The sequence below is a fragment of the Myxine glutinosa genome, chromosome 2 (assembly GCF_964187855.1).
Source record: "Myxine glutinosa chromosome 2, kmMyxGlut1.1, whole genome shotgun sequence".
In the NCBI taxonomy this organism is placed as follows: Eukaryota; Metazoa; Chordata; class Myxini; order Myxiniformes; family Myxinidae; genus Myxine; species Myxine glutinosa.
The window spans coordinates 181,901,361-181,917,369 of record NC_136262.1 but is presented as its reverse complement, the minus strand read 5'-3'; the positions used below and the strand labels follow the sequence as shown (position 1 = coordinate 181,917,369).

At 46.6% G+C, this 16,009-nt stretch overlaps 1 protein-coding gene across 6 annotated transcripts in view; it reads right to left on the bottom strand.

Moving 5' to 3' along the window:
• Positions 1-16,009, bottom strand: part of MTFMT (mitochondrial methionyl-tRNA formyltransferase) — a 60,003-nt gene that overhangs the window by 13,601 nt on the left and 30,393 nt on the right. For 4 of the 6 annotated variants that reach the window (XM_068100349.2, XM_078772017.1, XM_068100353.2 and 1 more), the window contains exons 9-10: positions 7,727-7,802; positions 5,941-6,017 (exon numbers count right to left, since the gene is read on the bottom strand). In XM_068100349.2, coding sequence (XP_067956450.2) covers positions 5,941-6,017; positions 7,727-7,802 — 153 coding nt within the window. The remainder of the gene's footprint in view (positions 1-5,940; positions 6,018-7,726; positions 7,803-16,009) is intronic. The other 2 variants (XM_068100352.2, XM_068100350.2) reach the window with 1 other exon arrangement.

The following is a 16,009-nucleotide window of genomic DNA, read 5'->3' as shown; positions in this document are numbered from 1 at the left end:
GTAATTTCTGGGGTGTATTTTTTTATGTATATCACTTTCACTGGTCAAATGCGCTTTTAATTTCTTTAGAACAAAAAAAATGATATTAAATCATTTCTAAAGTGCATTTTAAAAAGGGGTAAAGTTCCAAAATGGCTGCCTTTTAGTAATTATACTTTATAAATACCGTATAGCTCAATATTGGCATTCTCAAATGTTTACCTGTCTATCTTAGTCTGTTCTGTTTCTGCATTCTAGTTGTCTGTTGTATGCACATGCACATCCTCCTGTGCATGTTAGCCCAGCTTTTCTGCAGCTGCAACGGCCATTTATACATCCTTTGGTACATCCGCATGTTACTATCTCGCGACACGCCTTAGGAATTGGAGATAGCGTCATCAACTTCGGCACCAAGTTCCCATCGATGTATGTCCATCCCATGTCTGTTACTTGGGGGAGTACTGGAGTAGCGATGGTTGCGCGCTTCCAAATAAAAGCCTGGTAATGTGCACGCCTTATGTGTAGTCTCACTGCATCTGATGTTGGTGGCAGAGTCTCCTGTGGATAACCCTTAGAGAAGGGTATTACACGTGCCTTGTCGCATCTGTCCACATCATCGGGTACGTGGCCCGTCCGCAGTCCGCGTCCGTCCGTACGTACGTACGTACGTCCGCGTCCGTCATAAAGACGGCATATGCACTTTTCTGCATCGTTGATTACTTCTTCAGTGATATCTTCTGTGCCTAGATCTGTCAACAATTGGCTGTGTGTTTGAAACACCTTCCAGGCTGTCTTTTTGCCGTGGCCAGCAAGCTGTGACACACTGTCACAACCAATAATTGCATGGAATGGCAGCAACGCTTCCACTTGGCAAGGTGGCAGTTTCTGGTGGTTTGTGGATGGGAATGTATTTTGGCTTCTTAAGAGTTCCTGCCTTCATCCACAACTGAGTGCATGGCATCTTATCAAAATGAGCAGCTAACAAGACCAGCACGTCAGTGTCACGCACTAAAACCACCACTGTTTCAGCATTTGTGTCGACGCAATGAAGAATAAGTCGTGTGTCCGCCTCCTCATGGTTGGCCTGTAGGGATGATGTGTCCATCTCTGGATCTGAACATTTCACGTCTGTGATCTGTGCAAATCCTCCAGCCACTACAAGTGTTGTGGGTGCAATAGACACCGCATTTGTCATGAGCTGCTGAGAAAGAAACTCTGCTAGATTTGCCTTATTCTCTCCAAGTGAGAGAAAGTTGGTCCATTTGTCTGGTAGAGGAACGTTTTGGTTTTCTATTACCCGACGTATTGGTCGAGAGGCCCGGGTACGTTTCATTCTGGTTCCAGTCTTGATGGAATCCTGCTGGTATCGGTCGAAAGTTACGTCAACTCTCTCAAATTTTTTCCCCATGGCAAACACTGAATTCACAAACGCATCTGCATATTCACCAAATGTGGTTATTCCGCTGGGCTTTCCAAGAGCCATCACCAGTGCTTGACCATCAATTACTAAGCAAGTACTTCCAGTTAATGTCACTTGTTCTGGGGTTGAGACATCTTGAATCAACTTATTTGCCAGTCGAGATTTACCGCTACTGCCTGTATGTAGACTCCCATTCATGGCAGCAAGTGAAATTGGCACAGGCATAAGCTCATGCTGCAGAATCAGGTCCAGGTTTATCACACGCCCTGCTTTGGAAGCTGTCACAAGTCGCTGTAGAATGTTTCTATCTGCCTTGATGGTCGTTTCTTTGCCTTTGCTTTCTTTGCAGTCTACAGCATACAGAGACGAGAAAGTCTGTGCTTTGTTCCTATGTAAAGCGGCATTGAAATTGATATGACATGTGCCATCAGGAGGCTGAAGAAGGCGCTGATCAACAAACCCATCCAGCTGCACCTGTCCAAGTTTTTCTGCATTAAGCAAAGAATGTTGAATGCTCTCCGATGCCAAATCCTTGGTAGCAATATTCTGCAGTACAGAAGATGACATTCCCTCGCTGAATACATCGAATCGTCGGAAAGCTGAGACGACTTTCTCTTCATCAAGGTTGTCACGCCCTTTCCTGTAAGGTGTAAGCTCGTTGTACACATACTCACTTTCCTCCCCTTCGATCATCAGCATTTGTCTAGTTTTACTCGATATGGAAGTTCTCAAGTTATATGATAGTGCCCATCTGCCTAATGCAGAGATACTTCTTGTGATGCCCACAATGCACGAAACCAAACTAGTTACAACTTAGGTAACAGTAAATTTGGAATCCTCAGTATCACAAACATGGGTATTGCCACTATTTTGAGCCTTCTATGTTGCTTAAAATTCAAGTTATGGCAAAAAATATGCTGAAAATGGCGGGCATTTTGTTTTTTACAATTTGAAGGTTAAGACTCCAAAATTGAACCGGTTAAACAGCATTTTTGAATTCAGCACCCTCGAATTATCCTAAAAAACTTGTTTAACCACTTTTAACACGAAATGCACATTTTAACACATTTTATATAAGCACAAATTCTCAAATTTTTACTTGTATATATGCCTCCACCCACATTATTACATCATTCTAATACTTGTACCAAGTTTGATTTAAATCCATTCAGCTGTTCTCAAGTTATCACATTTTTACCTGACATGACCTCTGACCTTTGACCTCTTGCCCCCCAAATTTAAACAGTTCAGGTTTGCATCATTATACATACCTGTACCAAGTTTGAATTACATCACTTCAGACGTTCTCAAGTTATAGACCTATAATACACATTGACCTTTGACTTATTGTCCTCAAATTCTAATCAGTTAATCTTTACATCATTATACATACCGTCATACCTGTACCAAGTTTGATTTTGATCACTTCAGCTGTTCTCAAGAAATATACCTATAACAGACTTTGACCTATTGCCCCCAAATTCTAATCAGTTAATCTTTACATCATTATACATACCTGTACCAAGTTTGAATTAGATCACTTCAGCCATTCTCAAGTTATAGACCTATTATGGACTTTGACCTTTGCCCCAAAATCTAATCAGTTAATCTTTACATCATTCTACATAAGTGTACCAAATTTGGTCAGAATCCCTTCACTGGTTCACAACTTATCCCGGTAACAGGATTTTTACCGAACATGACCTCTGGCCTTTGACCTCGTGACCCCAACATCGAATCAGTTCATCTTTACCTCATTATACACACTTGCACCAAGTTTGACTAAGATCCCTTCAGCTGTTCTCAAGTTATCGCGGTAACGAGCACTATCTCTCCTCACTCAAGAATGAACTCTCAAACCTGTCTCCTTCCTCCAAATCCTGGTGGCGTCTGGTCAAATCCGTTTCTGGTGTTTGTTCCCCCTCCATCCCCTCCCTTACCTCAAATGGCCACACAGTTGACATCGCACGTGACAAAGCTGAATGCCTCAACTCTGTGTTTGCCTCAAAATCCTTAGTCCCAAACCCATCTCTCTCTGTTCCAACCTTTCCCAGTCGAACCAAACTGCTCCTGGACTCTGTGACCTTCTCTCCTGACAAGGTGGAGGAGTTTTTGTCAAACCTCGACTCTGATTCTGCAACTGGACCAGATGGCATCAGCCCACGGGTCCTAAAATCCTGCTCTGCCGCTCTATCTCACCCTCTCTCTGTTCTTTTCACCCTATCTTTTGCTCAAGGTCATCTGCCAGCATCCTGGAAATCAGAAAACATTACCGCTTTACACAAAAAAGGTGCAAAAACAGATCCTTGCAACTACAGACCAATCAGTCTGCTCCCAATTATCAGCAAAGTCATGGAATCCATCATTGCTTCGGATATGAAATCTTTCCTCTTCTCCAATGGCTTGATCTCTGATCATCAATTTGGTTTCAGACCAGGTCACTCTACTCTGGACATGCTGCTTCTGCTGTCTCAACAATGGATGGAGGTCCTCAATGCCAAACAGGAAATCAGAGCCGTCTCCCTTGACATATCACGTGCCTTCGATACGGTCTGGCACCCAGCTCTGCTCACCAAACTCTCCTCCTATGGTATCCATGGAAATCTCCATGCATGGCTTGCGGACTTCCTCTCTGGTCGTAGTCAACGTGTGGCCCTGAATGGATTTCTCTCATCTCCCCTTCCCGTTCAGGCTGGAGTTCCCCAAGGCAGTGTGCTGGGCCCTGTGCTTTTTCTGGTCTTTATCAATGATCTCTCCGACTCTCTGGAAAATCCTCTGTATCTCTTTGCTGATGACTCCACTCTCTGCCGCTCCATTCCTCTTCCCTCAGATCGGCAGTCTGCAGCCTCCTCACTCTCTGAAGACCTGGACAAAATCACAGACTGGTCAAACATGTGGAACATGTCTTTCAATCCTGACAAATCTCACACTCTTACTATGTCTCTCCGAAAAGATCGACTGGACAACCCTCCCATCTACTTTCTCAACAATCCTCTCCAAGAAGTTCTGTCGCTCAAGCTTTTGGGTCTCACCATCTGCCATGATCTTTCTTGGGAAAACCACATTTCCAAGCTGGCCTCCAAAGCCAGTCACCGACTGGGCATCCTCCGTCGTGCGAAGTCCTTCCTAGGCACACCTGAGCTCCTCACCACATACAAGGCTTTCATCCGCAGCTCAATGGAATACTGTTCTCCCCTATGGGCTGGTGCTCCTGCCTCACACCTGGCTCGGCTTCACGCTGTTGAATCCAAAGCTTTCAGAATCATTGGAATCTCCCGCGATGAAGCTATCTCTGAGGGCCTTTCACTCACTCACCGCAGGCAGGTAGGTGGTCTTTCTGTCTTCTACCGACTCCTCTCCGGCCTTGCTCCCCCAGCTCTCTCTGTGCTCTGTCCCCCAAATATTCCTACAGGTCGCACAAGATCTGCCAGCCACCCTCTGATGGTTAAACTGCCGAAATCTCGGCTCTCTGCTCACCTTCACTCTTTCATTCCTCTTTTCTCCCGCCTCTGGAACAAACTCCCACACTCACTTCAATCACACTCCTCCCTCCAGGTCTTCAAAACAGCTGTTCACCACCATCTCTTATCTTCCCCCATCCAAAACCTTGATCTTTTCTACCCCCACTAATTCACCCCAGATCCACCTTGTTTGAAATTCCAACTTCTTTCCTGGAAGTCTTGGCAGTGTCCATATGTTTTATACCTCTCCCACCCCCCCCCCCTTCCCATGCCTCCCCCCCAAAGCCCTCTCCCTCCCACAGTTCTCTCGATGTCTCCATGTCTCTCGGTCCCTGCTCTCAAATGTTGTGTTTGTGTCCTTCCCCCTCTCTCCCCATCTTGTCTACCGCTCCCGATGTTATTTGTTTTGTGTGTCTGTTTGTCTTTCTGTGTGATTAATGTTCGCTCTTTCACGAGCCTCGATCTTGTATACAAAAAAACAAAAAACAAACAAAAAAACGATCATGGACGGACGGACAGTCAGACAGACAACCTGAAAACATAATGCCTCCGGCAACTTCGTCAGTGGAGGCATAAAAATCTCCGGCAACCCCGAGTGGGCTGACTGTCATCTCTTGAGGTTGTAGTTCAGACCTCTGCCGATTTGGGGGGATCCCCTTAAATCCCCTGAGAGCACCCCTTGATCCGAAATCGAAAATTCTAAGACCGAGTGATCCTGTGGACCATCGAGTATAAGGGCTATATCAGGTTTCAAAGCAATCGGTTGGTAAATAAGGGAGGAGTAGGAATCCGAATTTTGGGGGGGGTACCTCACCCTCCCCCCCCAATGATCCGAAATCGAAAAATCGAAACCTGAGCGATTGTGCGGGCTACTGTCTTGTACTCATGTGTCAAGTTTCAGAACAATCAGCCAGGTGACAATGGAGGAATAGCAAAAAGTTAACTGGCGAACAGACAGACATCTGGACATCATGACCCATTTTATAAGTTCATCTCTTCGAGAATCAAGATGAGATGACCTAAAAACCACCAAAGTAGATGAAGATGAGACTATAATCTGTTGGTATGAAGTAGATTTACCTTGCACTTCACGTACAGTAATCGCGTTGCCTTGTCAAAGTAAAGAGATCCTGGTGCTGAGTGGTTCACATCCTGGCCTGGGAAATAAATGAAACAAAGGGAGCATTTGTATTATTCAAAGGACAGTATTATCCATTCCTGGACAGTATTATACAAAGTCACCATCCCAGTCATCATTCTGCCTCATATTACCCTTCCAATGATTGCTTTCCGAATGCACCACTGTCAAGTTGACAGCAAATGGCTACACAATTGACGTCGCACATGACAAAGCCGAATGCCTCAACTCTGTGTTTGCCTCAAAATTTTGTGTCCCAAACCCATCTCTCTCTGTTCCCACCTTACCCGGTCGAACCCAACTGGTCCTGGACTCTGTGTCCTTCTCTCCTGACAAGGTGGAGAAGTTTTTGTCAAACCTCGACTCTTGATTCTGCAACTGGACCAGACGGCATCAGCCCACAGGTCCTAAAATCCTGCTCTGCCGCTATTTCACTCCCTCTCTCTGTTCTCTTCACCCTCTCTTTTGCTCAAGGTCATCAGCCAGCATCTTGGAAATCAGCAAACATCACCGCTTTACACAAAAAAGGTGCAAAAACAGATCCTTGCAACTACAGACCAATCAGCCTGCTCCCAATTATCAGCAAAGTCATGGAATCCATCATTGCTTCGGATATCAAATCCTTCCTCTTCTCCAATGGCTTGATCTCCAATCATCAATTTGGATTCAGACCAAGTCATTCTACTCTGGAGATGTTGCTTCTGCTGTCTCAACAATGGATGGAGGTCCTCAATGCCAAACAGGAAATCAGAGCCGTCTCCCTTGACATATCATGTGCCTTCGATATGGTCTGGCACCCAGCTCTGCTCACCAAACTCTCCTCCTATGGTATCCATGGAAATCTCCACGCATGGCTTGCTGACTTCCTCTCTGGTCGTAGTCAACGTGTGGCCCTGAATGGGTTTCTCTCATCGCCCCTTCCTGTTCTGGCTGGAGTTCCCGAAGGTAGTGTTCTGGGCCCTGTGCTTTTTCTGGTCTTCATCAATGATCTCTCCGACTCTCTGGAAAATCCTCTATCTCTTTGCTGATGACTCCACTCTCTGCCGCTCCATTCCTCATCCCTCAGATCGGCAGTCTGCAGCCTCCTCACTCTCTGCAGACCTGGACAAAATCACAGACTGGGCAAACAAGTGGAACATGTCTTTCAATCCTGACAAATCTCACACTCTTACTGTGTCTCTCCGAAAAGACCGACTGGAAAACCCTCCCATCTACTTTCTCAACAATAATCTCAAAGAAGTTCTGTCACTCAAGCTTTTGCGTCTCACTATCTGCCATGATCTTTCCTGGGAAAACCACATTTCCCAGCTGGCCTCCAAAGCGAGCCGCCGACTGGGCATATCATGCGCAGTCCTTTCTGGGCACTTCTGAGCTCTTCACCACATACAAGGCTTTCATCCACAGCTGAATGGAATACTGTTCTCCCCTCTGGTCTGGTGCTCCTGCCTCACACCTAGCTCGGCTTCACGCTGTTGAAACCAAAACTTTCAGAATCATTGGAATCTCCTGCGATGAAGCTAACTCCGAGGGCCTTTCACTCGCTCACCGCAGGCAGCGTGAAGCCGAGCCATATTTATTAAATGAATGACATTTAATAAATAACTACAGCAAGAAGATCAATAACAAATGTAATACTAATAATACAATTAAACTGATACAAAGTAACCTTTTAAGCATGGCAAGAAACGACTCGCGTCTCATAGCACGATAAACAAAATCCAAATGTACCCAAGGAAATATTTCCTGGAGGCTCCAAATCGAGAATCTTCAATGTTTGGCCTGTCCATAAAGTTCGAAGAGGCATCTGCAAAGATAAATACACACACACACAAAATTATATATTATACACACACCCACACCCACAATTATATATTGTACACACACACACACACACAAAATTATATATTATACACACACACACAAAATTATATATTATACACACACACACACACAAAATTATATATTATACACACACACACACAAAATTATATATTATACACACACACACACAAAATTATATATTATACACACACACACACACAAAATTATATATTATACACACACACACAAAATTATATATTATACACACACACACAAAATTATATATTATACACACACACATAATTATATATTATACACACACACACACAAAATTATATAACACACACACACACACACACACACACACACACACACACACACACACACACACACACACACACACACACACACACACACACACACACACACACACACACACACACACACACACACACACACACACACACACACACACACACACACACACACACACACACACACACACACACACACCTCACAATTTTCTCGAAAAATAAGTTGAAATTGACAAAAGTATTTGTTCTCCACAATTCTTTATTTCACTGTTAATATATTGGCCTGGTGTTGGCTTAGCGGTTAGGGTGCCGGCTTGGGATCCTAGGATCCTGGGTTCGAATCCCGGTCGATCGCTGAATTAACGCCAGGGGGGTTGACTCAGCCTGTCATCCTTCCGAGGTCGGCAAATTGAGTACCAGCTTGCTGGGATGAATGATCCCGGTGTGTACCCCGGTTTAGAATAGGTACACCGTATCCCTGCGCATCGTAAGAGCGTGACCAAGGGTTGGCGTCAGGAAGGGCATCCGGCCATAAAAACATTGCCTCAAACAGGGAACCATGATCGTCATGGGGCCCGCAAGGCTAACCCCCGCTCTAGCGGGGAAAATGGCCTTAAAACGATCATTCATTCATTTTTTTTCACCGTTAATATTACAGAACCTTTGTTTTTGATTCAGAACTTAATATATCCTTTTAAATCAGAATCAGTGTTCTTTTCTTTGAAGGCTTCATTTTGTTTTCTGTAAACATAAAGATGATGTGCTTTACAAAAAGCAGGCACCTGCAAATCACCATGGGTGAGTTAAATTCCAAAGTGATGGAGAATCAACTGCTTGAAATCTAATTATTTCTAACAACTTCTAAAATATGCCAATTGTTACGGATCCGTCACTCCCGCCTTTGTTGTTACTAGGGCATTGCCCGTACTATATCTATATCTAAAATTATATCCCCCCCCTCTATTTACATGAAATGGTTTGGTCCAAAGCGAACGGCTTGCGAGTACGGTGACAATCCCCCCCCTCTATTTACATGCAATGGTTTGGTCCAAAGCGAACGGCTTCCGGAGTTTGGTAAAGAAATCGCCATCGCGTGCACAAACGCGCAGGAAAGCGAATGAATCGCAAATTCGGTTTTATTAGTTTTAAAACATAGTTTAACGCCAACATAGTTTGCAAACGTGAAATAAATGAATACGCTCTCAAATGTGCCATCCGAGGCAGAGTGTGTCCGCCACGTTCGGCACACGCGATCGTTCGCTGCTCTCTGATTGGTTGAATCGTTTTTTGGACATAGCTCGGTAAGTAATTGTCCGATTAATATGAAACCTTGAAAAGGCACATCCTCGGGTCCCCAGCAATATACCTGGCAAGTTAAAAGTATATCGGACCCGTGGTTGTCGAGAAACAGCGGTCACAGACAAACAGACGTACAGACGTACAAACGTACGTACAGAGATTACTGGAATTATAGATAGATTATATACTTGTAGAATTTTTAGTTTCAGGTAATATTGTTGTTAAGATTTTTGTGTGAAATATAACTTTAGTAAAGGTTAAAAGAAGTGTTTGTGAAGGAAAAAGGCAGACGTGACAGAGGCCGGAAGAGGGGAGGAGGAGCTTGGCAAAGAGGAGACGGCCATGAGAGAGATACAGCCATGAATCACATCGAGGCTGCGAGTGGACTTTTTTGATATTGGTCGCGAATGAGTTGAGGCTTCCCATGAAAGGGATTGCCCGCAACATCGTCCTATATTGCGAGTGCAATTAAACCTGCGTCTCAGGTTTTATTACCAAGCATGAGTTATTGTTGGAGAAAAATCAAGTCCCTCCGTTACAGGCTGATACGCCATTTTGTCTTCGAAGAGACTGTCCGCTTGGTGCATCTTGTTTTGTCGTTGTGATTTCCATATCGACCTCACCGTATGGAGCGCCGTTGGTTTACATATCGGCTCAAATCCCATATCGACCTCTCACCTTGTAACTCCTCGTCCGCCGTCGTGCGATACCTGCCTGTTCTTGTCGTTCTGCACGGCTTCAGACAGCGTGGGGATCTGTGCACGGACTTTGGGGAATGTTACCTTCCACTCGCGCTTGTCGTGTCGCGAGTTCATTGCTTTGAGAGCATTGGGGAATGATGGTACCATCATAGGTATTGTTCATTTGATATAAGTGATCTTTTCATTGCACTTTCTTTAATAGTGTCTACCCTCTCCCCCCTCTACCCTCTCCCCACTCTACCCTCTCCCCCATCTACCCTCCCCCCCCCCCCCCTTCCCATGCCTCCTCCCCCCGGGCCCTCTCCCTCCCACACATCTCCCTGCTCTCGGATGTTGTGTTTGTGTGCTTCCCCTTTTCTCCCCATCTTGTCTTCCGCTCCCTCCTTTTGTGTATTTTGTTTGTCTGGTCGATTTGTTTGTGAAGTAAATGTTAGCTCTTTCACGAGCCTCGATTCAGTATACCAAAAAAAAAACAAATTGTGTATGTGAGAGTTATTAATACAATTACTTGTTTTGTTCTACAATTCCATTGGTGTGGTTTTACCATGGTTTATTTGAACACTCAAAATAACAAATCTTTCTGTCGTGTTCCCACTCGAGACTCTGAGGTGCACCGTAACCAGGGTTTGGGGAGGGAACACGTAACACCAATAATATTGTCGGCCATTTTAGGATTTCTGTGTGGAATAAGTTAAGATTGTGATTTTTTCGGCTTTTTTGTTTTGTTCCACTGTAAACCAAAGAAGTACATATGTGGATACCAAAATATTTTTAAATTTCAATAATTTTCTGGAAGAAACAGTGCATTATTTGAAAAACGTGCAAGGGTGTCAATGCTTTTGGCCACGACTGTATACGAGGTGTGTTCAAAAAGTATGCGACCTTAATTTGTCGTGCGTAAACAAATGAAGCTAGGGAGGCGTTGATTGGTGCACATATGTAGGCGATCCTAATGCGCACGCGTTAATTTTTTCCCACCTGCAGAAGCTGTCATTCGACGGCAGACCGCCGATGAGTGAGGAAGTGTAAGTGAGCGCCGTCGGATTTTCGTTTTTGACAAAATGACGGAAAAACTTGAACAACGCTACGGCATCAAATTTTGTGTAAAGCTTGCCGATTCCCAAGTGGAAACGATCCGCAAGATTCAACAGGCCTTCGGGACGAAGCAATGAGCACCACACAGATAAAGGAGTGGTACAACCGCTTCAAAGATGGCCGCACATCAGTGGAGAGTGAAGCACGTTCGGGTCGGCCCTCAACATCCCGAAATGAGATCGTCATTGACCAATTGAGGACCCTGGTGATGCAGGATCGTCGAATCACGATCAGAGAACTTGCAGACGAGGTGGGCGTCAGCATTGGATCTGTTCATTCCATTATGAAGGAGGATTTGGGCTTCAGGAGAATCTCAGCGAAGTTCGTACCAAAGCTGCTAACGATTGAGCAGAAGCAACTCCGTTTGGAGATCGCACAGGACATGCTGGAGACTGTGAACAGCGATCCCAGCTTCCTCAACACAGTGATCACTGGCGATGAGTCCTGGGTTTATGGGTACGACCCAGAAACCAAGTTGCAGTCATCACAATGGAAGCATCCAACATCCCCGAGGCCAAAAAAAGCAAGGCAGGTCCGCAGCAATGTCAAAGTAATGCTGACCGTCTTCTTCGACTCCAGTGGCGTGGTTCATCACGAGTACGCACCACACGGCACAACCATCACCAAGGAGTATTACCAAGAGGTTCTGCGTCGCCTTCGTGACGCTGTGCGACGCAAACGGCCGGACCTGCGGGCAGCGGGCAATTGGCAGCTCCATCACGATAACGCACCCGCCCATTCTTCACATTTGATAGAGTTTCTTGGCCAAACACAACACACCTGTGCTTCATCAGGCTCCCTACTCTCCCGACATGGCTCCGTGTGACTTCTGGCTTTTCTCAAAGCTGAAAATGCCCCTGAAAGGGACCAGATTTCAGTCCAGAGAAGACATCATGCGGAATGCGACGGACCAGCTGCGCGCCATCCCAAAAGAGGCGTTCCAGCGCTGCTTCCGACAGTGGCAGAACCGTTGGGAGAAGTGTGTGGCAGCCCAAGGGGACTACTTTGAAGGAGATTAGTGTAAGTTTGTTGTATCTGCATACGAGTATTTTTATGAACAACGGTCGGATACTTTTTGAACACACCTCGTATATTGTTGCGGTTTTGAGAACCCCTCACTTGTTAATACTTGTAAATAATAATTCTTGTAAATATTCTATTTGTTAAAAGGTCAAAGGTCGCACCCATAGCTAGTCCATAAGCAACACGTAGGTCACCATAGGACTTTAGTTATCTCCTTAGTATGTGTTTAAATAAGGCCATGTTCACAATAGTCGAATCTGCGTTGCATTAATCAAATAAGGTAGGCCCCATTCATCCCATTCGAACCTCTCTCTCTCTCCAAGCTACTCCATCATGCCCACCTACAGACGGGGCTTGTCCCTCCCAATGCTCTCACGTGGTTTTGTTAGCAGCGTTCGCTGCATTCAAACGCCATTGAACACGCAGTCGGCTCGAGGAAAGAAGGGGCGGAGCCACAAGAAGAGGTGTGGCCTCGTCCACGAGCCGTCGAGGGCGGGGCCGGTGAGCCCTCCCTTACCAATCGGGGCTGAGGTAAGCTCACTGATAGGCGTGGCTCGATGAAGCGTGCATTGATTTCTAAGCGGACTATATAAGTGCAAGCGCGGCACCTTTTCACAGAGAGAGAGAGGAGAGAGAGGAGGGAGAGGAGGGAGAGAAGCTGAGTAAGGAGTTCACAAGCAGAGTGAGTGGGGGAGCCGCGCTAACAGAGAGGTCACGGACAGAGCTGCGTTGGAACGAGCTGCGCTGGGGAACTCCTAATTCATATGAATTCATAGGAACTGCGCATACTGACTTGGGAAGGACTCCCTCCCCCCCCCCCCCCCCCCCACCCGCCATATGTAAGGTCCGGTCACGCACAAACGATACGCGCTAGCTGCCTGCCCGGGTTTTTGCCACGGTACGAGTCGACACCTGGAGCCGGACCTCAACGCCTGAACCATCTACCTGGACCTTCCTCCCCTACCACTACCATCCCGTGTGAGTCTGTGTTTGTTTGTCCTGGGGTCGTGATAAGTAAGACTGTATAGGTAAGCCTGCCCTGTGTCCTTTTGCTCTTTTTGCTCTTGTATATTCCTTTCGTTTCTTCTTTGGGTTTTTGTATATAATTAATAAACCCACTCTTTGTTCCTCTTATTTTCTGGGTTTCCTCTTATTCGATCGTTTGCGTCTTTTCTCAATTGAGTACCTGTGGCACGATAGGAACCGCTTTAATCGGGTTTCGTCTATGGTTAACGGCCCGAGTCGCGGCTCGCTTCGCTCGGCGTATCCATTACCGCTGCGGCTCGGGTGGGAGTTATCTCCTCGCTTACGGCCGGTGGTAGTACTTAGGTAATAAGACTAATTGGGCTTACAACCCTACTTACCACCGACCGGAAGTGACGTCATAATTTCCAGGATTGGGGGACGGCCAGCTTAAAAGACAAGGGGATTAATCCCCCCCCCCCCCTTGATAAGGGGAGAGCCGACCCCCGAATCCGCAACAATATCTATATATATATATATTGTTACGGATCTCGGTTTCGGCACTCCCCTTACCGAGGGGGGTTTAATCCCCTCATCTATCACACTGGCCGTCCGAGTCCTAGAAGGTATCGCGCTCCTTTGCGGGGGGTGAGGTTGACCAGGGTGACTGGTCAATGGAGTCCCAGATACCTTCGCCAACCTCGCCGTAAAGCAGGGCGCTACTTCTGCTGGAGCCACGGACAAGATGGAAGATTGCCGAGCGGTTTAGCAATCCGCAGCTCGAGCCGTTAACAAATAGTCCGGCAACTAAGCTAAATATAGCATAACAATTGTGCATTTTGTGAGGAAAGCACCAAATTTGGCACACTAGTAGACTATCATATCATGAAAAGATCTGGATATTGGGCCATCTCAGTTTCAGAGATTTGATTTTTGCAAGATTTGCAGATTTTGCAGATTTGCAAGCTGAGATTGCAACGCCAGGGACGGCCGACTCCTTCCTGCGAGCTGCCCACGTCACCCGCACAAGAAGAGCTCATCAAATCACTGCAGCGGCACTGCACATCCTGCAACACCATGCGTATGAACGCCACTGTATGACATATGCTGATGATGCAGAAGACCTGCCTGAGTTTGAAGACTGGTGTCACCAGAGAGGAGAAGACATTCCCAACTTTCAGTACTGGGCAACTGTGCTGGAACTAGAGATGTTGGTACTGGTCTACGTGCGTTCTCTGCGGCAGGCTTCATTCACGATGTACCTTGATGCCCTGACGGAACTGGTCCCATGGTCCCATGCCTTAGACCACACACACTATGCCAGGTGGGTCCCTGTTCACCTGAGGAACATGGTTGCACTCCCAATGAAGCACCCAGATGTAGCCAGATAATTCAGGGCTGGCAACTTCACTGTACAGAAGACGAAGAAGGTGTTCTCTTCAATCCCAATCGACCAGGCGCATGAACAGAATAACGCCTGCATCAAAGGAGATGGTGGAGCAGTCGGCCTCACTGACAACCCAAGTGCCCTGCGGCGTTGGATGATTGCTGGGCCAGAAGTTGCCAGGGCCATAGAAGAGTTCCAAGATGGCCATCATCACTGGGGGAGGCGAGAGGACACACGTCATCACGACGAGACACCAAGTGTGCAGACCTCTTTCGCCAAGGATGTCCGCGCCCTTGTCAGCGTCATTGAAGAGCTTGGCAACCCCTTTGAGGAAGAGAGCATGGATCTGGTTGTCCTTGACACAAAGGAAATTGCAGGTCCTGCTGCAGTTGAGACTGTCAGGAATGTGAAGAAGAATGGCCAAGAGCAGTTCCAGGCTTTCACCAGAGAATGCCTGGGGGAAAGGACCAAGCCAATTGATGATGCAATTCGTCGGAACAAGCTGAAGGTGTCATTTTGGAAAATGGCTGCCACAGCCATCAGGGGCTGAATTTGAGATGGCCCAATATCCAAATCTGTTCATAATAGGATAGTCTACTAGTGTGCCAAATTTGGTGCTTTCCTCACAAAATGCACAATTGTTATTCTAAGTTGCCCCACTAAAAGGACTAACCCGACTCCGAGCGTTGGCCGAATCGTGCCACAGGTACTCAATTGGAAGAAGGGACGAAAGCGATCGGGGAAAGAAGAAACCAAAGTAAAGGAAGAACAGATATTTATTAATTATGTACATGAAATGAAGAGGAAACGAAAGAAGGGCATTTACAAGGAGAGGAAGAAGCAGTTACACAGGGCAGCCTTAAAACAGTCTTATATTATACCCCAGACAAACAAACAGACTGGACTTACACGGGAGGGGAATGGCTGGAAGGAGGAGAAGGTCCAGGCAGGCTGGCAGGGCAGGAAGGTCCGGGTAGATGCACAGCGTCGAGGTCCGCTCCAGTCCACGCTCCGGGCTTTAGGCGAAACCCGGCGGCAGCTGCACGTATTAGTTTCACGCGGTCTGACAATGTGAATATATGGCGAGATTGTCGTTGCCAACGGACCCACTCTCCTGCCTCACGATTCAGCATGTTCTCCTCTGGTACCTCGGACCTTCGCACTCATCTCTCCTCTTGAAGCAGTCCCTCGCAGCCGCTTTTATCGGGCGTTCTTGTATCAAGCCGCCGGCTCCTATGACACGCCTACCAGTCGGCTCACCTCGGCCCTGGTTGGCTGGCGAGGGCTTGCTGGCTCCACCTCTGATGGTGAGTTGACGTGCCACACCTTGTTCTTGTGTCCCGCCCCCTTTTTCCTCGGCCTGAGACCGCATGTTCAATGGCGGCTTGGGGCCATCAATCGAACCAAG